This window comes from Triticum aestivum, chromosome 4A, assembly GCF_018294505.1.
Source record: "Triticum aestivum cultivar Chinese Spring chromosome 4A, IWGSC CS RefSeq v2.1, whole genome shotgun sequence".
Classification (NCBI taxonomy): domain Eukaryota; kingdom Viridiplantae; phylum Streptophyta; class Magnoliopsida; order Poales; family Poaceae; genus Triticum; species Triticum aestivum.
The window spans coordinates 188,351,501-188,379,342 of record NC_057803.1 but is presented as its reverse complement, the minus strand read 5'-3'; the positions used below and the strand labels follow the sequence as shown (position 1 = coordinate 188,379,342).

The following is a 27,842-nucleotide window of genomic DNA, read 5'->3' as shown; positions in this document are numbered from 1 at the left end:
ATGGCCGGCGACGGAGAGACGGGGTCGGCGGCGGACGACGGCGAACGCCATGGAGGAGCGAGCGTGGAGCTTGGGGAAGACGACGCGGTGCAGGAGGAAGAGGAAGGAGGCCCGAAGGGGTGGCGCCAGCGAGGTGACTCCGTGAGGGAGGACAGAGGCGCGGCCGGGCGGCAACCGACGGCGTCAGGGGCAATTCCCCCGATCTAGATCGGGAGGAGGAGAGGGAGGAGAGGGATTCGTTCGTGGGGGGGGGGGAGATCGGGTGCGGTTAGGTTAGGGTTTGGGCTAGCGGGGGTTATGGAGGAAGTGGGGGTCGGCCGGCTGGGCCAACTGGGCTGGTCGGTAGCTGGGCCGGTTGGCCCGGGGGGGAAATGGGGGGGTTCTGCTTTTGTTTTCTTTTGTTCTCTTTTATTATTTTACTTTTTACTTTTTTTGTTTAAATTTTAATTCCACATTATTTTTACTTAGTAAATTATGACTATAGCTCCTAAAATAAGGTTTCAAAATAACCCTCAGCCACAAAAGGTTATAATCCAAAATAAAATAGTTTAGTGTTTTATAAAATTACCAAAGGCATTGAAATAATGTTTTTGCTACCGTTTAAATCTTTTTAGTGCATTTATTCATTATTTAAAAATGTGGATTCTACATCATAACCTTCTATGCATTAACTGGCACAACCCGAACATTTTGTTTTTAATATTTGAAAACTTTTGATGTTTGCCTTTAATTCGAATTTGAATTTGAATCGGTTTCGAACTAATGCAAGATTAGCAATAGAAATCGAGGTGACGTGGCATCATTAGCTGAGGTTCACTATAGCTTAATTATTCGGGCGTCACATGTAATGCACATGATGACATGATATGAGATGTATGACACGCAAGCAAATGACAAGGCAACAACAGCGAAAAACTGGAGGACACCTGGCACATCGGTCTCGGGGCGTCACAATATATGTATATATATATATGGATCTGTTCTATCAGTTACTCCCATATTTGCATCTTGCTCTGTTATTTCAATATATCTAATTTACGATCTTAATTTTCATTTCAAGCAGTACACCCCTTGCTTTGCAAGAACAGGAGTAGAAGGAAATCTTGGGCTTCACTTTGCTAATGACTCCCAGGATGTCATATTGACAACGCAACATAGATTTACAATGACGGTTAGCGTAAAACTTGATAAATATGGTCACTCCTATTTTAATGCGGACCTTTGGAGAAAAATGTCTAAGTGTTATGAACTGAAAGCTGGCAATAAAATTCTAGTGCGTGCACCACAGCCTGGTCTAATTAACATAGATGTTTACTTCCCCAACGTCATCAGCCGATCAAAGTCTGATCGAGATTAGTGTCCTTTCAACTTTCTCCTTGTTGTCATATTACTATTTAAGCAACCAATTGATCACTATTTAAGCAACCAATTGTGATATCATATTCTGACTCCGTTCCTAGACAGTAACAAATTCTATTTACCAATTTATGCGCACTATATATTCTTCTGCCATGTCCTGAATAAATAATACCTTTCCACCTTTTAAGTAGGATATGTTGGATGCATAGTGAACGATCTGTATGTTATTAAGCGTACCAAATTTCACTGGAAGGACTTGAAGCATATCATAAACTTTGTTGATAATCTGACAGAGATAGCACAGCGTATGAACGCTGGATTTTAGATGGGATTAATTAGACCTATGGTGCACACACTGAACAAGACCAACTGTGTGCACAAAACGCTGGTAAAAATTCTTATTTTAATGTCGATGCTCATAAACTATATATATCTTCAATGATATGTTACAATTTTTTTATTCTACATGTCAATAGAAATTGCCCCGTGTAGCAGTTCCTAGATCAATTTCCCGCCGTGGTCGAATTACACTTGTGCCTGCTAATAACGCCAAAGTGATTGCAAGGTACTACATTTCCCACGGAAATGGAACCATTCGAATTAACAAGTTCTTGCTTCTCGTGGCAGTGCATCCATATTGGAAAATTGGAGACACTATTCTACTCATGATCTACCAAGGCACAGGAGGGCCCTTCCTTTTCATTGACGAGATGTCGAGTCACCGTGATCAAGCTTCTTCCAGTGGATAGTTGTGGTTGTTGGCCCTCAGCCTCTTAAAATGTGCTAGCTGTTACTATATATGTTAAGTATGTAGATATGGATCATATGGTTGTTGGTCCTTAGCCTCTTAAAATGTGATAGTTGTTACTATGTTAAGTATGTAGATATGGACCACTGGTTGTCAAAACCGTGTTACGAAGATCCTCCTTTTGTCGAATAGTGTAACCACTATATATATATGTTACTCAAATGTTGTTACCCAAGTTCATAAATTTTCATGGAAAGTATTAGTATCATACACAGTTCATTGAGTTTAAGCGTGTGCCCGATGACCAGAAGGCATTTCCATATTAACTGTCCATATTGCAAATTCACACACATGTTAACATAAGGAAACGTATGTGTAACATACTAATCATCGCACATGAGTAGTCGCAGACGCATCGTGTGTGATACTCCGCCACCGCAAGCAACTAGTTTGCATTTTTCAAAGTTTTTTGTACACATAGAATCACACACGAAGTAACTGCATTGACCGTCTGTGTTGTAATTTCTCATCGCAAACAGTTCATCCGAGTCGGCTGTTTGCCACGTATCACACACATCTTGTTTACATGACTCGTTTGTGTTCTTTTGGCTCATCGCAAACAGTTCATCCATGTGAACTGTATGCCGCATATCACACACAGCTTGTTAAGTTGAACCGTTTCTGTTGTGTTCCCTAATTGAAAATAGTTCATCCGAGTTAACCGTATGCCGTATATCACACACACACACGTTGATATGGTTGCCTGTTTCTGTTGTTCTACCTCATCACAAACAGTTTCAATGGATTAACCGTGTGTCCTACATTGCACACACATTGTTAGGGCTACCCGTTTCTGTTGTTCAACCTCATCGCAGACAGTGTGAGTGGATTAACCGTGTGTCCTGCATCGCACACGCAACTAAAAGCTAGACCATGTTTGATGGCTCCGCCATTGCAAACGTTTTGCACCTTTTTGACGGGTTTTTACCACAGTTTGCGATTCACTACTGCATGATGCTGCTAACGCGATACTACGATCAGAGACCCTTCGGCGAAACTGTGTGCGATGCAATAATCGCAAACGGTGGTGTAAAAAACCGTCAAAAAGGTGCAAAACGTTTGCAATGACGGATGCATCAAACATGGTTCAGATTTTAGTTGTGTGTGCAATTCAGGGCATACGGTTCAGTTCAATTAACCGTTTTCGATGAGGAGGAACAAAAGAAACAGGCAGCTAGATGAAGGTGTGTGCGATGTACAGCATATGGTTCACTCGTATGAACTGTTTGTGATTAGGCAACACAAAAGAAACGGTCAACCAGATCAAGGTGTGTGCGATGTACATCATATAGTTCACTCGGATGAACTGTTTGTGATTAGGCAACACAAAAGAAACGGTCAGCCAGATCAAGGTGTGTGCAATGTACGACATGTGATTCACCCGGATGAACTGTTTGCGTTGAGACAAGAGAACATAAACGGTTCAATATAAAAAATACCATAAATATTGCAAGGTTCAAATTCAAAGATTACAACGCCCAAATTCAAACATTGCAAGATGCGTCATTTCTGAAAAGGGATCAGCCACTGACAAGTCATGTATGGGTTTGACACAATAACTTCCAATTGTTTGCCATATGCTCTTCCAATACGAAGTTTGGCATTTTTGGAGGCACTTCCATTCCGCAGTACCTGCCAGCTCTGATAATCGTAACATTGATCTTTCCTAATTAAATGCGTGTTCAACCTTAGTACCCTCAGCACCTTTGCTCTGGCAAGAAAGAACCTGGCGAGTGTAATCTCCGGTGGGGTCCCTCGGTAGGAGTTCAAAGTAATATTTGAGAGATGCAAATCCAGGCATTCGATGTGATTGTCGTTATAAACATCTTCCACTGGGCTGAATATGCACTGCAAAAAAAGAGAACGTGTTAGTGCCTACATGCAGTTTTGAACACTCCTACACGCCCATTTGGTTTGCAGGATTTGTAAAATGCACCAACGTGCCATCTTTGATCTGGCATGATTAACATGGGCATCTGATTACAATCTAGAAACATGTAGCCTTCTTCACAAGAGGTTAGATTGGATGAAAAATTCCCTAAGAAAACTAGTACAGATGAATCCAAAGGAGAAATGCTTATGGACGATTATAAACATATGAATGAAGCAACCAATATGGGGAGGGGTGTATGTCCTAAAATCCTCCAAAATTCCTTCAGAAATCGTAGTACATTGTCATTGTAAACTTGGGAAAAGGTGCAAAAAATTGAACTCCCTTATGGTGAACATTTAACAGGAAAGGAACATCACCTCAATATACAGCTTCTTCAGGAACGGAAAGCATCTCAGGCAACTGAAAACTTGGTCCAGGTTGGGGACGATAGATTCTAGTGCCAAGACCTTCACTGTGCCCAGAGCCTGGGTGAAGCTTCGCTGGATGATAGACGAACATACATCTTCAAAACTAGAAATAACGTTGATATGAGGAAGGAGAGGTATATAAGGTGATTGGTGTACCTGAAAGTTGTAGTATTTGACAGATGAGTAGCCCACCACTTTCAGTTTCGGTGTAGAAATGACATTGATTCTTGTTGGACCTTGTTGATCAACTACAAGTAATCTCTCAGGTGAAGGTATGTCCTGGATGACCATATTGTGGTCCACCTTTTGTGATCTCTCGTTGCAGCACCAGCAACACACATAAATAGTCTGGAGAGTCCTGGAGGTGATGTGCAAGGTACTCGACCAATTCATCGCCTGAAGACGAAGGAACTCGAGTGCAGTACAGTCGCGAAGCAGGCACTTCATGTAATCCTTTGGGATGCGGATGGCAACGAGCTCGAGGTGCTTCAGTCGTGGTAGAAAAAGAGCGGGCGCGTCATTAGGGGGGAATGGCAGTTCGTGAACTTGGCGAGGTGCAGCGTGGGCACGAAGCGGAGCACAGATGTTGGCAACAAGTGCATATGCCCATCATTATAACTTAGCTTCTCGAGCTGATATATGGCATGGGATCAGAACCACTCGTCAAGATTCGCTCGTTCCTTGCCATTGGAACGGAACTTGCCCGCGATAAAGCCTTTGATTGGGCCGTCGTGATTGCCGAGGATCTGGGAGAATGCATCCAAGCTTTGGCCATAGCCATGGTAGAGCTTGTGGGCGTCGAGGAGGTCGACAGGGGTGCGGAGCCATAGGGTGCGCCACCACCGGGAAAGGGCGGCTGTCCTCGCCTGATATTTGATTGGGAGGAGGGATATGATGACTATCAACATATCATCGGGGAGGTTGTTGATGAAGTGCCTGCTGGAGTCGCTTGCGGTTCTTTCTTGACCTACCTCTGCCTGTTGGCAGCCTCATTCTCCACCTCGTCGGCGGGGACGGAAACCTCTGTCTCCAAATTCATGTCGTGCTTCGGTGCTTCAGCGGCCCCAGCGTCGCCACTCCCTCCGATGGGGCGCTTCGATGGCATCGTCGTACACTAATGGCTTTGAGGACTCAGAGCGGCGTCGAGGATGCGGGCCGAGAGAGAGAGGAATTGTGTGTGTGGCGAGGATGGGGGTGCGGCCGCTCGGCGGCGCCATTAATATAGACCAGTGGGAGCGAGGCGGGCGGCGGTCCAAGGCTGTCTCGCTTCCCGGTGAGAACGACTTCTTAATCTCTAGTATGAATGAAATCTATGCTTAATCCCGGTGAGAACTATTAATTTTTAGCTGCATATTTTGACAAATCGCAGTGTCTCTTGGATTAGCGTCGAAGTCTGGCTTTAATTTGCATACCGTAATCTGAACCATTTGCGTTGAAGAGATGCACAGATCTTGCGTTGAACAGCTTGTACGCTTCCCAGTGAGCCTGCGCACCGGACTACGCTCGCACGCCTCCCGTTCAGTCAAGCAGCTGTCCACACGGCACCTCCTATAGCCATTAAAACCAGGACACATGGCGTCACATGAATGGTTAACCGAATGCACACGGTTTGAATTATACAAACGTTTGAGATATTAAAGTGGCGGCTATTTGTTTCAAAATGCCTTTGTTGGCTGTCATTATTCGAGTGAACCTTCTCTCAAAATGGACACGAAAATACCACAACATGTCGGGTGCCCTTCCATGATAGCATGCCAAGTTTCATGAATTTCAAACGTGTTTTAGATTTACTAGAATTTAAAAACAAAGTATCTCAACGTTTTGTCGGCAATCAACGGTGCCCTGGTGTTTGAAATTCATTCCCATTTCTTGCATGCACCCAAGGACATATATTTGATTTTTCAACCAATTTATATGCACTGGAGCATGCACATGTAGTTCAAATTTGAATTATGCACATAAATGCATTGAAAACTCAGATAATGCATTAAAATGTCCAAACGAACCCCGAAAAATCACAAAAGTTCACACAACACTCCTGTTGTTCTATGTTGACACGAGAAAAAAATTGAAAGCAATAATAGGCAATGGATATAGTTTCGTCCCCAAAGGTGGGGCGTTCCCTACCGAAAACGATCATGCTTGTTGTGAGAAGCTCCGGTTTGTGAGAGGCATGTACCCAAACCTGCCCCAAATGGGACAAAATTTTTACAATGGCAGGTTGATGTCACTCCATGATAGCATGCCAAGTTTCATGAATTTTAGACGAGTTTTGGATTTACTAGAATTTAAAAAGCACGCATCTCAATGTTTTGCTGGCAATCAACGGTTCCCTGGTGTTTGAAATTCATTCACATTTCTTGCATGGGACCTAAGCATGCACCCAAGGACACAAATTTGATTTTTCAACCAATTTATATGCACTGATGCATGCGCATGTAGTTCAAATTTGAATTATGCACATAAATGCATTGAAAACTCAAATAATTCATAAAAATGTCCAAACGAACCCTGAAAAATCACAAAAATTCACGCAACACTCCTGTTGTTCTATGTGGACACGAGAAACAAATTTGAAAGAAATAAGAGGTCATGGATATCGTTTCGTCCCCAAAGGTGGGGCATTCCCTACCGAAAACCATCATGCTTGTTGTGAGAAGCTCCCGTTTGTGAGAAGTATATACCCAAACCTACCCCAAATGGGACAAAAAATTTACCATGGCATGTTGATGCCGCTCCATGATAGCGTACTAAGTTTCATGAATTTCAGACGAGTTTTTGATTTACTAGAATTTAAAAACCAGGCATCTCAATGTTTTGCCGGCAATCAACAGTACCCTGGTGTTTGAAATTCATTCCCATTTCTTGCATGGAACATAAGCATGCAGCCAAGGACACAAATTTGTTTTTTCAACCAATTTATATGCACTGGAGCATGCGCATGTAGTTCAAATTTGAATTATGCACATAAATACATTGAAAACTCAGATAATGCATAAAAATGTCCAAACGAACCCCAAAAAATCACAAAAATTCACACAACACTCCTGTTGTTCTATGTTGACACGAGAAAAAAATGGAAAGAAATAAGAGCCAATGGATATCCTTTCGTCCCCAAAGGTGGGGCGTTCCCTACCGAAAACCATCATGCTTGTTGTGAGAAGCTCCGGTTTGTGAGAAGTATATACCCAAACCTGCCCCAAATGGGACAAAAATTTTACCACAACATGTTGATGCAGCTCCATGATGGCATGCCAAGTTTCATGAATTTTAGACGAGTTTTGGATTTACTAGAATTTAAAAACTAGGCATTTCAATGTTTTACCAGCAATCAACGGTGCCCTGGTGTTTGAAATTCATTCCCATTTCTTGCATGGGACCTAAGCATGCACCAAGGACGCATATTTGATTTTTCAACCAATTTATATGCACTGGAGCATGCACATGTAGTTCAAATTTGAATTATGCACATAAATGCATTGAAAACTCAGATAATGCATAAAAATTTCCAAACAAAGCCTGAAAAATCACAAAAATTCACACGACACTCCTGTTGTTCTATGTTGATGCGAGAAAAAAAATTGAAAGCAATAAGAGGCAATGGATATCGTTTCGTCCCCAAAGGTGGGGCATTCCCTACCGAAAACCATCATGCTTGTTGTGAGAAGCTCCGGTGTGTGAGAAGCATATACCCAAACCTGCCCCAAATGGGACAAATTTTTTACCACGACATGTTGGTGCCGCTCCATGATAGCATGCCAAGTTTCATGAATTTCAGACGAGTTTTGGATTTACTAGAATTTAAAAACCAGGCATCTCAAAGTTTTGCTGGCATTCAACGGTGCCCTGGTGTTTGAAATTCATTTCGATTTCTTGCATGGGACCTAAGCATGCGCCCAAGGACACAGATTTAATTTTTCAACCAATTTATATGCACTGGAGCATGTGCATGTAGTTCAAATTTGAATTATGCACATAAATGCATTGAAAACTCAGATAATGCATTAAAATGTCCAAACGAACCCCGAAAAAGCACAAAAAATCACACAACACTCCTATTGTTCTATTGACACGAGAAAAGAAAAATTGAAAGCAATAAGAGGCAATGGATATCGTTTCGTCCCCAAAGGTGGGGCGTTCCCTACCGAAAACCATCATGCTTGTTGTGAGAAGCTCCGGTTTGTGAGAAGCATATACCCAAACCTGCCACCAAATGGGACAAAAATTTTACCATGGCATGTTGATGCCGCTCCATGATAGCATGCCAAGTTTCATGAATTTCAGACGAGTTTTGGATTTACTAGAATTTGAAAACCAGGCATCTCAATGTTTTGCCGGCAATCAATGGTGCCCTGGTGTTTGAAATTCATTCCCATTTCTTGCATGGGACCTAAGCATACACCCAAGGACACATATTTGATTTTTCAACCAATTTATATGCACTGGAGCATGCGCATGTAGTTCAAATTTGTATTATGCACATAAATGCATTGAAAACTCAGATAATTCATAAAAATGTCTAAACGAACCCCAAAAAATCACAAAAATTCACACAACACTCCTGTTGTTCTATGTTGGCACGAGAAAAAAAATTGAAAGCAATAAGAGGCAATGGATATTGTTACGTCCCCAAAGGTGGGGCGTTCCGTACCTAAAATCATTATGCTTGTTGTGAGAAACTCCGGTTTGTGAGAAGCATATACCCAAACCTGCCCCAAATGGGACAAAATTTTGACCACGACATGTTGATGCCGCTCCATGATAGCATGCCAATTTTCATGAATTTCAGATGAGTTTTGGATTTACTAGAATTTAAAAACCAGGCATCTCAATGTTTGCGGCTGAGTGACGGTGGCAGGGTGTTTGACATTCATTCCCATTTCTTGCATGGCACGTAAGCATGCACCCAAGGACAAAGATTTGATTTTGCAACCAATTTATATGCACTGGAGCATGTGCATGTAATTCAAATTTGAATTATGCACATAAATGCATTGAAAACTCACTTAATGCATAAAAACGTCCAAACGAACCTTGAATAATTCCAAAAAATTTGCCGACGCACCTATAGTTGCATGTTCACTGCAGATAAAAGTTCTAGCAATTGAAACACTGTCCATGTTCGTTGTGACCCCATTATGTAATTCAAATCAAGACCAAAAATCAAGTAGATCCCACACAGTTTATTATAACCAACCATGTGAGATGCAGCAGAAAATATCTTCACACCATGTATAAATAAGGGACCGTGTCTGATGACACTTTGCACGCCAGTTTTTTGGCTGAAGCGATTCCAAATTTTCGGCTTCTGTGGGAATATCTACCTCCCCGCCGCCTCCCCCTTACCAAAAGCCACATGTCCCCTGTTTCCGCCTTCCTTTCCAAGTTGAAACCTTCACTCCTTACTTGCAGCGTCGCCGCCTCCTCACCGGCGACCCTCCTTCACGCTGCTCGGCCTCACCTATCCAGGCAGGTAATCCACACCCGACCCCCATCCTCCTCCTCCTTCCACATCCCACATGCCCCGACCGCCCGCGCGAGCGCGACACCTTCCACCCAAATCACCGACCCCTCCATCAAATAAGCGTCGGCCTAAGCCATGGTGCATGCAGTATAGCCAGGACCTCAAGGAGCATTTGGCAGCAAAGAAGCAAATCGCGACCGCACGCGCAGATGAGGTCGCTATGGTTGCCATTCGTGCCGACCCCCAGATCTTGGAGGAGCACCTCGCTGTCGAGGCCACCATTGACTCCTCGCGTGCCGACGCCATGACGTGGTTGGATGCTTTAAACGACAGTTCATCGCATTTTCTCGAGGCCACCGTCGATGCCTTCGATGAAGACTACGAGGTGTTTTCTCAGCGTGCACGTGCTTACCTCATCTTGAGAGCCAGCAGGTTGGTGCCCGAAACGGCTCAGGCAACTCACCAGTACAACAAGGGCACCCACGATGCGGAGGCCTCGCCCTCTTCCGTGTCCAAGGAGCCAATCATCATCGATATCTCCAACAATGAGGAGTAGCTTGTCTTGTTAGCTCACTATAAGGACCCATGTTCAGTTTGCTAGCTACTTCCTTTCCTTAACAAATTCTAGTGAATTGTGCTATCTACTTTTACCATGCAATCTTCTGCTATAGTGTATATGTTTGATATGTCGTGCAATGTGGTGTTCAATTAACTGTTTGGTTCAATTCTGCAAATGTGATGTTCAATTCTTCAGGGTGCAATATTTCCAAGTTGTTAAGCATGCTTGGTTTGGTTAACTGTCTGATCTTCTATTAGAAGTATGTTATATTGTTCAATTGGTGTTTAGTTAACTGCTTGGTTCATTTGTTGTGGCTTGGTTCACTTGTTGTGGTATTTAGTTAACTGCTTGGTTCAATTCTGGAATGCGATGTTCAATTGTTGTGGCTGAATTCTGTTATTGTATACCATGTGAGGAATAAATCAAATTTGGCTCTACTAAATACATGAGAAACAAATACAATTGCTATATTTCCAAGTTGTTAAGCATGCTTGGTTTGGTTAACTGTCTGATCTTCAATTAGGAGTATGTTATATTGTGCAATGTGGTGCTCAGTTAACATTTAGTTCATTTGTTGTGGTGTTTAGTTAACTTCTTGGTTCAATTCTACAATGCGATGTTCAATTGTTGTGGCTGCATTCTGTTATTGAATACCATGTGAGGAATAAATCGAATTTGGTTGTACTAAATACATGAGAAACAAATATAATTGCTATATTTCCAAGTTGTTAAGCATGCTTGGTTTGGTTAACTATCTGATCTTCTATTAGGAGTATGTTATATTGTGCAATGTGGTGCTTAGTTAACGTTTAGTTCATTTGTTGTGGTGTTTAGTTAACTACTTGGTTCAATTCTGCAGTGCGATGTTCAATTGGTGTGGCTGCATTCTGTTATTGTGTACCATGTGATGAATAAATCGAATTGGGCTGCACTTAATACATGAGAAACATATACAAGTGCTATATTTCCTAGTTCTTAATCATGCTTGGTTTGGATAAATGGGTTTTCCATGTGGCTTGAATTAATCTGATGAATTTGCAATGTGCTTATTTATCATCAACATATTTTACTCATAGCATGCAACCCTTACTTAACCTGATTACTAACTACCTTATATGTGTTGCCGGGAAACAATGGGAAGCAGTGAGGTTTACAAGATGGTACTAACTACTATACCTTGCCTTTTTGTATTCCTTTGCCCCATTTCCAATATAGAGAAGATATTTATGCACATCCTTGTTTTCAGGCTTCACTGATGATTACCTCTCAAACCACCTCTGTTGTCAGGAGGCGAGGAAACTTTTCATACAACACCCAGGGTTCAATATTGAAGTGTTCCTGAAGAGTACGAAGGATGGACGGTCAATCATCCACAGGCACTGACCTAAAGTTGCAAAGACCGTCAACATGAATGAAGGCTCAATATTCGCCTTCTTCTTCAGCAGTTTTCCAGATGAGATTCATCTCTCTATGTACCATTTATGATGCTAATTTTGAAAGGTTCTAGATGTTGCATGTGAAACTTGCTGCTAGTGCAGTTGTGTAATGGGGTAGCTGAGTGCTGAAGCTATATCATGTTGTATGATAACCCACAAGTATAGGGGATCGCAACAGTTTTCGAGGGTAGAGTATTCAACCCAAATTTATTGATTCGACACAAGGGGAGCCAAAGAATATTCTCAAGTATTAGCAGCTGAGTTGTCAATTCAACCACACCTCGAAAACTTAATATATGTAGCAAAGTATTTAGTAGCAAAGTAATATGATAGTAGCGGTAACGGTGGCAAAAGTAACAGTAGCAGTTTTGTAGTGATTGTAATAGTGGCAACGGAAAAGTAACTAAGCAAAGATCAATATGTGAAAAGCTCGTAGGCATTGGATCAGTGATGGATAATTATGTCGGATGCGATTCCTCATGCAACAGTTATAACATAGGGTGACATAGAACTAGCTCCACTTCATCAATGTAATGTAGGCATGTATTCCGAATATAGTCATACATGCTTATGGAAAAGAACTTGCATGACATCTTTTGTCCTACCCTCCCGTGGCAGCGGGGTCCTATTGGAAACTAAGGGATATTAAGGCCTCCTTTTAATAGAGTACCGGACCAAAGCATTAACACTTAGTGAATACATGAGCTCCTCAAACTACGGTCATCACCGGTAAGTATCCTGATTATTGCCACTTCGGGGTTAACGGATCATAACACATAATAGGTGACTATAGACTTGCAAGATAGGATCAAGAACTCACATATATTCATGAAAACATAATAGGTTCAGATCTGTAATCATGCCACTCGGGTCCTAGTGACAAGCATTAAGCATAGCAAAGTCATAGCAACATCAATCTCAGAACACAATGGATACTAGGGATCAAACCCTAACAAAACTAACTCGATTACATGATAAATCTCATCCAACCCATCACCGTCCAGCAAGCCTACGATGGAATTACTCATGCACGGCGGTGAGCATCATGAAATTGGTGGTGGAGGAAGGTTGATGATGACGATGACGACGGAATGCCCTCTCCGGAGCCCCAAACAGACTCCAAATCAGCCCTCCCAAGAGAGATTAGGGCTTGGCGGCGGCTCTGTATCGTAAAACGCGATGAATCCTTCTCTCTAATTTTTTCTCCCTGTACGTGAATATATAGAGTTGCAGTTGAGGTCGGTGGAGCACCAGGGGGCCCACGAGGCAGGGGGCGCGCCCAGGGGGTAGGCGTCCCCCCCACCCTCGTGGACAGGGTGTGGGCCCCCTGGCCTTGATTCTTTTGCCAGTATTTTTATATATTCCAAAAATATTCTCCGTTGATTTTCAGGTCATTCCGAGAACTTTTATTTCTGCATAAAAATAACACCATGGCAATTCTGCCGAAAACAACGTCAGTCTGGGTTAGTTCCATTCAAATCATGCAAGTTAGAGTCCAAAACAAGGGCAAAAGTGTTTGGAAAAGTAGATACGTTGGAGACGTATCAACTCCCCAAAGCTTAAACCTTTGCTTGTCCTCAAGCAATTCAGTTGACAAACTAAAAGTGATAAGGAAAAACTTTTACAAACTATGTTTGCTCTTGTTGTTGTAAATATGTAAAGCCAGCATTCAAGTTTTCAGCAAAGACTATGAACTAACCATATTCACAATAACATTTAGGTCTCATGTTTACTCATATCAATGACATAATCAACTAGCGAGCAATAATAATAAATCTCGGATGACAACACTTTCTCAAAAAAATCATAATATGATATTACAAGATGGTATCTCGCTAGCCCTTTCTGAGACCGCAAAACATAAATGCAGAGCACCTCTGAAGATCAAGGGCTGACTGGAAATTGTAATTCATGGTAAAAGAGATCCAGTCACAGTCATACTCAATATAAACTAATAGTAATGCATGCAAATGATAGCGGTGCTCCCCAAGTGGTGCTTTTTAATAAGAGGATGATGACTCAACATAAAAGTAAATAGATAGGCCCTTCGCAGAGGGAAGCAGGGATTTGTAGAGGTGCCAGAGCTCGATTTTGAAATAGAGATGAATAATATTTTGAGCAGTATACTTTCATTGTCAACATAACAACCGAGAGATCTCGCTATCTTCCATGCTACACACATTTTAGGCGGTTCCCAAGCAGAATGGTAAAGTTTATACTCCCCCACCACCAACAAGCATCAATCCATCTCTTGCCCGAAACAACGGGTGCCTCCAACTAACAACAATCCTGGGGGAGTTTTATTTGCAATTATTTTGATTTGATTTGAGCATGGGACTGGGCATCCTGGTGACCAGCCATTTTCTTGTGAGTGAGGAGCAGAGTCCACTCCTCTTGAGAATAACCCGCCTAGTATGGAAGATATAGACAGCCCTAGTTGATACATGAGCTATTCGAGCATACATAATAGAATTTCATTTGAAGGTTTAGAGTTTGGCACATGCAAATTTACTTGGAACGGCGGGTAGATACCGCATATAGGAAGGTATGGTGGACTCATATGGAATAACTTTTGGGGTTTATGGAGTTGGATGCACAAGCAGTATTCCTGCTTAGTACAAGTGAAGGCTAGAAAGAGACTGGGAAGCGACCGGTTAGAGAGCGACAACAGTCATGAACATCCATTAAAATTAATCAACACTGAATGCAAGCATGAGTAGGATATAATTCACCATGAACATAAATATCGTGGAGGCTATGTTGATTTTGTTTCAACTACATGCGTGAACATGTGCCAAGTCAAGCCACTCGAATGGTTCAAAGGAGGATACCACCCTATCATACCACATCACAACCATTTTAATAGCATATTGGCACGCAAGGTAAACCATTGTAAACTCCTAGCAAATTAAGCATGGCATGAGCAACTATAATCTATAATTGTCATTGCAAACATGTTTCATTCATAATAGGCTAAATCAGAAACAATGAACTAATCATATTTACAAGAACAAGAGAGGTCGAGTTCATACCAGCTTCTCTCATCTCAATTAGTCCATCATATACCGTCATTATTGCCTTTCACTTGCACAACCGAATAGTGTGGATAATAATAATAGTGCACGTGCATTGGACTAAGCTGGAGTCTGCAAGCATTCAATTCAAGGGAGAAGACAAGGTAATATGGGATCTTTGTTAGGTCAACAACGATGCATATGAGAGCCACTCAACATTTTTATCAAGGTCTTCTCCTCTCGACCCCCAAAGAAAAGAAAAGAAACAAAACTATTTACACGGGAAAGCTCCCAACAAGCAAAAGAAGAACGAGAAATCCTTTTGGGTTTTCTTTTTAATACTACTACACGCATGGAAAGTAAACTAGCTAAAAGCTACAACTAATTTTTTTGGTTTTCTTAAGGTTTTTCAAACACACAAGAAGAAAGCTTAAAAATAAATTAAACTAGCATGGATGATACAATGAAAAGGTATGAGCACCGATAACTGGCATGAGTGTGTGAACATGAATGCAATGTCGATGAGAAATGCGTACTCCCCCAAGCTTAGGCTTTTGGCCTAAGTTGGTCTATGGCCATGGATCAAAGCTGCCCTCTCCGGTGTACTGAGGAGGATCCTCAGGGTGCCATTGGTTAGCGATCTCCTCCGGATCCCACTGATAAACAGATTGACGGTGAGGATCAAGTAGTGGCTCCAGCTCAGGCTCTGGAGCCGATGCCAGGCTCCGGTATGCATGAACGGCCTCCGGCAAAACAAGGCACGTTCCTGAAAATATCTTGAACAAAGAGGGAGCAGGCAAGGTAATAGTCTCAAAGTATTTTTTTATCAAATATCAGTCTATTGTTAAGCATCTTCTTCTTATTCTTAACAATAAAATCATGTGCTACCATACTTTTGTAATCTAGAAAAATAGGAGGCAGCAACTTTTCCTCTTTCTCATAATGCCTAATAGGTATGTTAAAGTGTGCAGCAAGGCGCGAAGCAAAGATGCCTCCAAAGATGGGACCCTTCGTATGGTTCAGATTTAACCGCTTAGCGATAATAGCGCCTAAACTAAAAGTGGTATCACGAAACAAAAGCATGGCGCAAAATAACAATATCAGGGGCACTAAGGTTTCCACAGTTCCCACGACAATTAAGCATCTACTAGCAAATATTGCAAGTAACATAGAACAGGATAATGTATCCTAGTAATTCTTGCATCGGAAACCTTCCTCGTCCCCCCTACAATGATCATATCAATAAACCCTTCCACATCATTACGATGTGGTTCCTCTATGTTGCCCTCAAAGGGCAACTTGCAAACCCCACAAAAGTCATAAAGTGACATTTCCTTATACTCATCATAAAATAAAAATCCATAGAAGGTGGCGACCTCCTAGCATGGAAATGAAAATTTTGGACAAAACTATTAATGAGTAGGAGATACTATTCGAGCTGGTCATGGAGGAAGTTGGTGAGGCCTGCATTCTCAGCCAAATAATAAAAATCTTCATAAATCCCGGCTTCTCTCAAGAACCCATCACAAGGCCATTCACACGGCCGAACCACCGCAGTACAAGGGAGATTATATTTGGGCTTCTTATTCTCTTCACTTTGCTTATCCTTTGAGCTTCAGCTCAAAGAGCCCCTCAAAAATCTCTTCATCTTTTTCTGAAAATTTCTGAAGTTTTTAGTGACTCAAAATAAAAGTGAACCAAACTCAACAAAATTGATAGCAACTACTCCTACAAGTGCCTAGAGGTCATATCATGCATTAAAACTACTTGGAACCATATAAATTTGACATGCAAGCTCAAGAACAGGGTCACCTAAGCAACAAAAATTTGCAATAAATAAAGAATTAAAACAAAAACTAATTGGACCATTGGAGGAGTCACATACCGAAGAACAATCCCCCAAAGCAGTTTTGTGAATGGAGCTTTGAGCAAGGAGATCGAAAATGGCAGCAAGATGAGCTAGAACTCGGGTTTGAGCTGGTGGATGATTTTTCTGGAGGAAGACGAAGTGTGTGGGTGCAAGAATAAGTGGAGGGGGGCCACATGGGGTCCACGAGGCAGGGGGCGTGCCCAGGGGGGTAGGGCGCGCCCACCACCCTCGTGGGCACATGGTGAGGCCCCCTGGTGTGTTCTCAGTGCCAATAATTCTGAAATATTCTAGAAAAAATCATATTTCATTTTTGGGACATTTGGAGAACTTTTATTTTCGGGGCATTTTTTATTGCAAGGATAATTCAGAAAACAGACAAAAAATACTATTTTTACTTTATTTAATCTAAATAACAGAAAGTAAAAGGAGGGTACAGAGAGTTGTGCTTTCTAACTTCATCCATCTCATGCTCATCAAAAAGAATCCACTAACAAGGTTGATCAAGTCTTGTTAGCAAACTCATTCTGAATCGCATGAAACCGGAGAAATTTTGAATAACACTAGGTTACCTCAACTGGGATATGCACATCCCCAACAATAAGAATATCATATTTCTTCTTGACAGTAGGAAGAGGAAATTCAAAACCTCCAATAATAATCGTTGAAATTTTTTCAATAGAATTGATACTGTGGACTTGAGGTTGTTTCCTCGGAAAATGTACCGTATGCTCATTACCATTAACATGAAAAGTGATATTTCCTTTATTGCAATCAATAACAGCCCCTGCAGTATTCAAAAAGGGTCTACCAAGGATAATCGACATACTATCATACTCGGGAATATCAAGAATAACAAAGTCCGTTAAAATAGTAACGTTTGCAACCACAACAGGCACATCCTCACAAATACCGATAGGTATAGTAGTTGATTTATTAGCCATTTGCAAAGATATTTCAGTAGGTGTCAACTTATTCATAACGTTGATTCTTTGATTGTGGGTTATCAAGATCAGCAGTAGGTTCAATCTCTACATCATTATCATTGCTAGGTTGAGCATCAACATGAACATCATCATTAACATTATCACTAGGTTCATGTTCATTGCCAGATTGTGTTTCAGCCTCAGAAATATAAATATCATTGGGATTCTCAGGTGTGTCAACAACAGGTTCACTAGAAGCATGCAGAGTTCTATCATTTTCTTTTTCTTCTTCTTAGAAGAACTAGGTGCATCAACATTAGCTCTCTGAGAATCTTGCTCAATTCTCTTAGGGTGGCCCTCAGGATACAAAGGTTCATGAGTCATTTTACCCCCTCTAGTCATAACTCTAACGGCATTATCATTTTTCTTATTATTTAATTCATTAAGCAAATCATTCTAAGCTTTAAGTACTTGTTCTACTTGAGTGGTAACCATAGAAGCATGTTTACTAATAAGTTTAAGTTCACCTTTAACTCTAGACATATAATCACTCAAGTGTTCAATCATATAAGCATTATGTTTCAATTGTCTACCAACATAAGCATTGAAGTCTTCTTGTTTAACCATAAAATTATCAAACTCATCCAAGCATTGGCTAGCAAACTTAGTAGATGGGATTTCACCCTTATCAAATCTATAGAGAGAATTTACCTTTACTACCTGTGTCGGGTTATCAAGACCATGTATTTCTTCAATAGGTGGTAAATTCTTAACATCTTCAGCTTCAATACCTTTTTCTTTTATAGATTTCTTTGTCGCTTGCATATCTTCAGGACTGAGAAATAGAATACCCCTTTTCTTCAGAGTTGGCTTAGGAGTTGGTTCAGGAAGTGTCCAATCATTTTCATTACTCAACATATTATTCAATAGCAATTCAGCTTGATCAAAAGTTCTTTCCCTGAAAACACAATTAGCACAACTATCCAGGTGGTCTATAGAAGCATCAGTTAGTCAATTATAAAAGATATCAAGTATTTCATTTTTCTTGAGAGGATGATCAGGCAAAGCATTAAGTAATCGGAGAAGCCTCCCCCAAGCTTGTGGGAGACTCTCTTCTTCAATTTGCATAAAATTATATATTTCCCTTAAGGAAGCTTGTTTCTTATGAGCAGGGAAATATTTAGCAGAGAAGTAATAAATCATATCCTGGGGACTACGCACACAACCAGGATCAAGAGAATTAAACCATATTTTAGCATCACCCTTTAATGAGAACGGAAATAACTTAAGGATAAAGTAATAGCGAGTTTTCTCATCATTAGTGAACATGGTGGCTATATCATTCAATTTAGTAAGATGTGCCACAACAGTTTCAGATTCATAGCCATAAAAAGGATCGGATTCAATCAAAGTAATTAACTCAGGATCGACAGAGAAATCATAATCCTTATCGGAAATACAGATAGGTGAAGTAGCAAAAGCAGGGTCATATTTCATTCTAGCATTCAAGGATTTTTCTTTCAGCTTAGCTAATAATTTCTTAAGATCATATCTATCATTGCAAGCTAAGAAGTCTCTAGCAGTTTCTTCATCCATAACATAGCCCTCAGGCACAACAGGCAATTCATATATAGGGGGAGAATCTTCATCATCACTTTCATCGATATTATCAGTTTCAATCATTTCATTCTCTCTAACCCTAGCAAGTTGTTCATCAAGAAATTCACCTAGTGGCACAGTATTATCAAGCATAGAAGTAGTTTCATTATAAGTATCATGCAAAGCAGAAGTGCAGAGCTAGATGGCAGTTCCTTACCTCCCCTCGTAGTTGAGGGAAAATTCTTGGTTCTTTTATCTTTCAAGTTCTTCATAGTGATCAACAGATATAAATCCCAAGTGACTCAAAGAATAAAGCTATGCTCCCCGGCAACGGCTCCAGAAAATAGTCTTGATAACCCACAAGTATAGGGGATCGCAACAGTTTTCAAGGGTAGAGTATTCAACCCAAATTTATTGATTCGACACAAGGGAGCCAAAAAATATTCTCAAGTATTAGCAGCTGAGTTGTCAATTCAACCACATCTGGAAAACTTAATATCTACAACAAAGTATTTAGTAGAAAAGTAATATGATAGTAGCGGTAACGGTGGCAAAAGTAACGGTAGCAGTTTTGTAGTGATCGTAACAGTGGCAACGGAAAAGTAACTAAGCAGAGATCAATATGTGAAAAGCTCGTAGACATTGGATTAGTGATAGATAATTATGTCGGATGCGATTCCTCATGCAACAGTTATAACATAGGGTGACACAGAACTAGCTCCACTTCATCAATGTAATGTAGGCATGTATTCCGAATATAGTCATACGTGCTTATGGAAAAGAACTTGCATGACATCTTTTGTCCTACCCTCTCATGGCAGCGGAGTCCTATTGGAAACTAAGAGATATTAAGGCCTCCTTTTAATAGAGTACCGGACTAAAGCATTGACACTTAGTGAATACGTGAACTCCTCAAACTACGGTCATCACCGGTAAGTATCCCGATTATTGTCACTTCGGGGTTAACGGATCATAACACATAATAGGTGACTATAGACTTGCAAGATAGGATCAAGAACTCACATATATTCATGAAAACACAATAGGTTCAGATCTGAAATCATGGCACTCGGGCCCTAGTGACAAGCATTAAGCATAGCAAAGTCATAGCAACATCAATCTCAGAACATAATGGATACTAGGATCAAACCCTAACAAAACTAACTCGATTACATGATAAATCTCATCCAACCCATCACCGTCCAGCAAGCCTACGATGAAATTACTCACGCACGGCGGTGAGCATCATGAAATTGGTGATGGAGGAAGGTTGATGATGACGATGGTGATGGATTCCCCTCTCCGGAGCCCCGAACGGACTCCAGATCAGCCCTCCCTAGAGAGATTAGGGCTTGATGGCGGCTCCGTATCGTAAAACGCGATGAATCCTTCTCTCTGGTTTTTTTCTCCCCGAACGTGAATATATAGAGTTGGAGTTGAGGTCGATGGAGCACCAGAGGGCTCATGAGGCAGGGGGTGTGCCCAGGTGGTAGGCGCGCCCCCCACCCTCGTGGACAGGCTGTGGGCCCCCTAGCCTTTATTATTTCACCTGTATTTTTTATATATTCCAAAAATATTCTCTGTTGATTTTCAGGTCATTCCGAGAACTTTTATTTCTGCACAAAAATAACACCATGGCAATTCTACTGAAAACAGCGTCAGTCCGGGTTAGTTCCATTCAAATCATGCGAGTTAGAGTCCAAAACAAGGGCAAAAGTGTTTAGAAAAGTAGATACGTTGGAGACGTATCATTGTACTCCGATGTATTTCAATTATGAAATCCTGCTTCCTTAATATGGAAATGGAATATATTATGTGCTTAATATGAATGTCAATTAGATTAGTAAATGGATTATTAATAATAGGGCAATTAGTCTGCTAATTGGCCAATTAGCTTGCTAATTGGGTTTTCCTATTGCAAACGGTTAATGAGAAACCACCATGGGTGGTGACCTCAGGCAACGCACATAGTTTCTAGGAATAAATCGTGTTGGATCAATGAACAATCACACACAACATTCTCTTCAAAACTGTTTGCGTTACGCCACCTTGCGCAATCGTTTTCCTTGTAGTGACTGTGTGGGATGTATATACGATCGGAAACGTTTAGTGGTGACTGACTGTGTGGGATGTACTTACGATCGAAAATGATTTCGCATGTATAATTGTATTTTTAGCACTACTGTACGTATTTCTGTATTTGAGTGCTCGTCGGTCGCACACAACCTCATTTTGCCGAGCGTGTGTGCCAGGAGGGCATATCCCCAACGGTTTCTGGGTCGTGTGGGAAGGACCCTCCCTATCACCCACACTCACTTGGCGACGGTTCCGAATGCCGTCGCGGAAAGGGGTTAAAAGCCATTTGTTTAGGACCAACGCGTACCAGTGATTATTGCATCGCACACAGTTTCGACAAAGGGTCTCTGATCGTAGTGTCGCGTTAGCAGTATCCTGCAGTAGTGTCTATGTGGATCTTTGTGGCGGAGCGACAGAGCAGGTTGAGACCGCCTAGGAGAGAGGTGGGCCTGGTCCTGGTCAGCATCCGCGGTTACTTCAAAATAACATGGTTAACAAGATCTTGGTATTTGATCTGAGTCTGGCCATTGGCCTATACGCACTAACCAACTACGCGGGAACAGTTATGGGCACTCGACGTCATGGTATCAGTCGAAGCCTCCTAGACGTCGGCGACTGAGCGGCGCGCGCCGGGTTGGACTGCGTAATGCAACTTCCTTTGTAATGGAGGTTACTAGGTCTGCTCAACGGCTGCGTACGCAATGTGTAGGTGTGCAACGGGCGATGGGCCCAAACCCCTACGCGCATAGGATCTAGAGCGGCATGCTGACCTCTCTGTTAGGCCTAGGTGCGGCTACGACGTGTTGATCTTTCGAGGTCGGGCATGACCTAGGAAAGTGTGTCCAGCCAGAAGGATCGAGCGTGTTGGGTAATGTGGTGCACCCCTGCAGCGAAGTTTATCTATTCCAATAGCCGTGTCCCTCGGTAAAAAGACAACCCGGAGTTGTACCTCGACCTTATGAAAACTAGAACCGGATAATTAATAAAACACACCCTTCCAAGTGTCAGATACAAGCCGGTGATCGCTCTCTCACAGAGCGGCAAGGAGAGTATCGTCGGGTAGGATTATGCTATACGATGCTACTTGGTGAACTTACCATCTACTCTCTTCTAAATGCTTCAAGATGGAGACTGCCAGAAGCGTAGTCTTCGATAGGACTAGCTATCCCTCTCTTATTCTGGCATTCTACAGTCCAGACCACAGATACTATCCATTTCATCGATACCAATGCATATGTAGTGTAGATCCTTGCTTGCGAGTACTTTGGATGAGTACTCACGGTTGCTTTGCTCCCTCTTTTCCTCCTTTTTCATTTTTTCTCAAATGTCGCAAACAGATGATGGAGTCCAGGAGCCAGAGGATTCCGAGGATGTTTCTACGCCGAGTTCGGCTTCGAGGAGTAGTTAGGAGGTCTCAGGCAGGAGCCCTTGCCTTCTTTATCGTTGCTACTTTTGTGCTAGCCTTTTTAAGGCAAACTTGATTAACTTATGTCTGTACTCAGATATTATTGCTTCCGCTGACTCTTGTGCCTTCGCGCATTTGTATTCGAGCCTTCGAGGCCCCTGACTTGTAATATAAAGCTTGTATTATTTTACTTTGTGTCTAGAGTTGTGTTGTGATATCTTTCCGTGAGTCATTGATCTTGATTATACATATTTGCGTGTATGATTAGTGTATGGTCAAATCGAGGGCGTCACACCCGATGGCGAAGCCGGGCCGTTGGTGTGGATGGTGGAGCATCAGCTCCATCTGTTCCTCGAACTCCACGTCCGTGCTGGCGTAGACCTTGCCTGGCACCATCGGCACGGACTGCGGCGACGGCTACTGGTCCTCCTCGTTGCCGGAGGATATGAAGATCCCCGGAACCGCCTGCCGTCGCCGACGCCCAGGACTTGCCCATCGCAGCCGGAGATGTGGAGGGAGATGGGCTGGGAGGGGAGGAGGAGGATGTGACGTGGACGGCACCGGAGCACGACTTAAAATAGCCGCGGCCAGGCCATCTGAAGAGCCGGTCAACCGCTTCAATGCGGCGTAACGGCCGGAGTTGGTTTCTCGAAAACCTGTGTCCACATTGAAACAGCGGCTGCCGAGGGGTCGCGTCGGTCAACGCCGCCCTCCCTCCCTCCGGTCATATCGCGGCATCAACGGCCTCCGCGTGCTCTGGACCGGCATGCATGTGGCGTGTGCATCGAAAGGAAAGCGCGAGAGGGATGGGTAATGGGTTTTTGGTGGGCCAGAGTCATCAGAAGCAGCCTTGGGAGTGGTCCGGACTTCCGCAAAGCTTTCTCACTTTTATTTTCAATTGACGGAAGAAATCGCGTTCAAACTGTTCGTGAACACATACATGTCGATGTTGGATGGCTTTCGAGATCTGGATGGTCACGGAAGATTTATGGACCCGCCTTGGAAATGCTAAGAGAAAACCATCGGACAACTGGCGCTACCGCCGCCGCCCCGTCGAAAAATGAAGTGGCGGCCCCACCTGTCATCAATCAAAAAGTAAAAGAAGAAACTACCTCCCCCTTTCCTTCTCCCCCGTCTCCGGACTATTTTCTTTCCCCAAAGCGCCTCGCCTCCTCTCCGATCCCGCCACGAAGCAAGGGCTCGCCATGGAGACCAGCGCCAGCGGGGCGGAGCCCGCGAACGCCGGGATCGAGGGGTCCGCCGACCCATGCAGCTCCGCGGGCGGCGGTCATCGACTCTCAGTGCACCAGATCGTTGGCGGCGGCAAAGGTAACCACTACTCTTCTACCCCCAGTTATCTCCTCCTGTTTCCTGCTGAGTTCGGGGTAAATCGCTCTTACACTACAGCTGTGTGATTGCAAGCGCGAATTGGATGTTGTGAGGCGGATGGATGGCCAGGTTGTCACTGGGCTTTCCGATGGTCTCTCTCGATTGGATCATGTGTATTTGCGGGAGTAATGGCAGGGTTGAGTAAAGGTGGTTGACCTTTTGGCTTTCATTTCGTAGGGTAAGTAGAAGAAGCGTGCGTGAGTGTGGCCAAGGCTGGGTGTAGGTCTGTAGACTGTAGTTCAGATTGTGTACTGTGGTTTCAGAAAGCGCGTGCTAGGATGTGAGTGTACACAGGTAGTAATTGAGATCATGCCATTAAGTTTTGCTCTGAATTCCAGCTGATGCTTATCAACTCAATCACCATTGAAATACATGTGATTCAAAACTCAAAGCAAACATGGCATGTTGGCCACCTGTACATACTGAAGTTATGCCTTAGGTATTATTATTATTACTATTATTATTTTAAATTCTTTTCTGCAACGTGTTGTGTTAGTATCAATACTCAAATGAGAGACCAGTCATTAGGAGTACTAACCTGTCATACTGCAAAGCAGTAGCTAAATAATTGCTACACATATCTCAGATGACTGTTTCTTATGTTTATTATCTGAATTTCTGATACACTTAATTGATAGTTTGTAATCTGAATCTCTGGTACACTTAATTGACTAGCTTAACTTCAAGAGTACTGTCCTTTATATATTTCTCTTTTGCACTGGTAAGGGGTTGAAGTAATATCCAGCGGTATGATTTTTCCCTTTTTATGCCTCCACGTACAGTTGGCCTTATGTATCTCTTGCTCATTGATTTAAGATGTTTTTCCTATCTTTCAGCTGCTGATATCATCTTATGGAAGTGTAAACGTGCTACTGTTGGTGTTATATTTGGTGCTACTATTGCATGGTGGTTGTTCGAGAAGTCCGAACTATCGTTCTTGACTATCTGCTGTGATGTACTGCTCATTTTGATAGTTGTACAGCTCATATGGGTCAAAATATCTGGGTTGCTAAATAAGTAAGGAACCTTATCCATGAGTTTGTGTTCTTACATATTTCAACAGAAGTTTATCAATGTATTTGTTATCGGTTAATTATTGTAGGCAACCTAGGCAACTGCCTGAGTTAGTTCTGTCAGAGGAGATGGTTAATAATGCTGCGGCTTCATTCCGTGTTAAAGTGAACAACATGCTAATGATTGCACATGACATTACTCTTGGCAAAGACTTCCGGCTCTTTTTCCAGGTTAGCTATTATGCCATTGTTTCTCTTTGGTTGTTACATGAGATCATTATGATTAGTGACCAATGAAAATTCTTCACAGGTTGTGTCAGTCCTGTGGTTGCTATCTGTTATTGGCAATTTCTACTCTTCTGTAACTCTTGCTTATATAGGTATGTTATGGTGTAAACATCTCATTTTGAGTCCACACAGGCAGAGAAATGTAGGGGCATGTTGTACCGGGCATGCATAATCATGTATCTGTTGGTCCTTTGTGGAGATTCCATTACTAATTTTACAGTGTATGGATGACAGGAACCATTGCTTTGGTGACAGTACCTGTACTTTACCATAGACACCAAGAGCACGTGGACAGGTATGCTGGGATGGTCCACCGGAATATCTCAAGGCATTACAAGATCGTCGACGAAAATGTGATAAGCAGACTACCTAGAAGCTTCATCAGAGATAAAAATGATTGATCTGCCTCGAAGTTTGATGCTTGTCATTTTTACGCTCGTTAAATAGTTTGTGTTTGTTTGGTTGTTGTATTTCTGCATCGTAGGTTGCATCAAGTAGGAATCTAGATCAGTGGAAACCGAAGCTTGATTTAGGTACCATTTCAGTGTACTGTTGATCAATAAGATCAATGCCAAAAGGGCATGCAGAAGATCGCAGCACCTCAACCAATATCGTTTAACACCTCTGTATAGAGTGATCTACGTGTTACCCCTTATGTTTTTTTTCCTTCTCTTTTGAGATGGACCATTGAGTTGGTTTTCGCAGCAAAATGAGCTGCAACTGCAACCTCTTAAAAATTTAACTGTTGTCATGCTATCCACCATGTTATCTCTATAACATCCGTCCAACACAAAAAACCCATCCAGTGATGCATCTTCCCTTTTCCTATCGGAACCTCCCCTCCCGCTTGGTTTCCGCCATAGAGGGACATTTCTTGCTGGAGTCACCTCCTTCAAAATCAAATGATGTCCACCTCATTTTCGCCGTGCATTATAGGGATGAAAATTTTCATGTTTAGTAGAGTGGGTTAAACTAAGTTATACCATTGACAAAAAACAACAAATAATTATAGAGATCATTTTCAAAGGTTCATTCAACCTGGTAAATGCACACTGACGTTGGACGCGAGTGGCAATGTGAATGTATTCCTAGTCACCAATAAGCTCCACCTCCATCCCACATATGCTAGAAGGGATAATTGTCGTTCTTCTCTTCCTCCTCCTTCCCTACATCTTCTACTCTTAGCCTCTTTGCAAAGATGTTTCATTGGCGCCAACCAACACCACGTTAACATTAGTGTGTTTGTCATCAACACATCATCTTCTTTCTCGTTCCTTGCCAACTAGTTCTCGTTCCTACTCCCTCCATTCCAAAATAAGGCTGGGACACTTATTTTGGGATGGAGGGAGTAATTTTTAGAATACCCTTTTTTATTTTTATTTTCGTCTTAGTTTTTGAAACACTCTTTTTTTCTCCAACACCATCGACCACCTAGTGGCTTTAGTTCTTTTTTCCTTCTTATTCTTGGAACAATCTTTCTTTCTACTATAGCATGAACCAACTGGTCAATGTTGTGTTGTGTTGTCCTCACCCGCGAATGTTTCGGCAACCGTTAGCGTGTGGACATCCTGCAGAGCATAGTCATCATCCATCTTGGTGAACGCTAGGTCACCCATGTCGCGAGCGCATGGTGGCTGTCAAGGTTTTTAATTTTGGAAAGAAAATAATTTCAGACCTCACTGAAATATGTAAATTTTTGGAAATTTTGCATATTTTGGAAATTGTTTGGATTTTGAGATTTCAAATATCACTTAATTTTAATAAATTCTAACATAATTTATACTCCCTCCCTCCAGAAATACTTATCCGAGAAATGAATGTATCTAGATGTATTTTAGTTCTAGATACATCTATTTGTATCCATTTCTACGACAAGTATTTCCGGACGGAGGGAGTATTTACTTTGAAATCAGTAGAATCTACATCAAAATTTCGGGGTTAAAAATATTTTAAACCCCAATTTCGCATATTTCACTGAAATGTGCCATTGTCCATGTTGGCAAGCGGAGCTTGGCCATGTCCTGAGAACCTGTTGATCGTAATTGCCCTCGAACGCCTTTTCAAAACGATTCGGCGTGATTAGCTGCTTGTTTACTAATTTATTGGTATACAAATATTTAACAGCCTACATAATTCTCTGCATGCCTAATTCACTGACAACCAGATTAATTAATTATCTAACTAATGAAAAAAAATCCATGCTTCTAATTATCTATTGGCATAAATAACCTGAAGGAAATATACCCTAGAAGCAATAATAAAGTTATTATTTATTTTCTCATATCATGATAAATGTTTATTATTCATGCTAGAATTGTATTAACGGGAAACATAATAC

The 27,842-nt window shown here is 42.0% G+C and overlaps 1 protein-coding gene across 1 annotated transcript; it reads left to right on the top strand.

Moving 5' to 3' along the window:
- LOC123083777 (reticulon-like protein B16) lies at positions 1 to 26,230 on the top strand. Its single transcript, XM_044505707.1, has 7 exons — positions 1 to 189; positions 23,491 to 23,624; positions 23,881 to 24,143; positions 25,040 to 25,220; positions 25,306 to 25,447; positions 25,527 to 25,596; positions 25,739 to 26,230. The coding sequence occupies exons 1-7, from the start codon at positions 1 to 3 to the stop codon at positions 25,903 to 25,905; spliced, it is 1,146 nt and encodes a 381-aa protein (XP_044361642.1). The 3' UTR covers positions 25,906 to 26,230.
- The last annotated feature ends 1,612 nt before the right edge of the window (positions 26,231 to 27,842 follow it).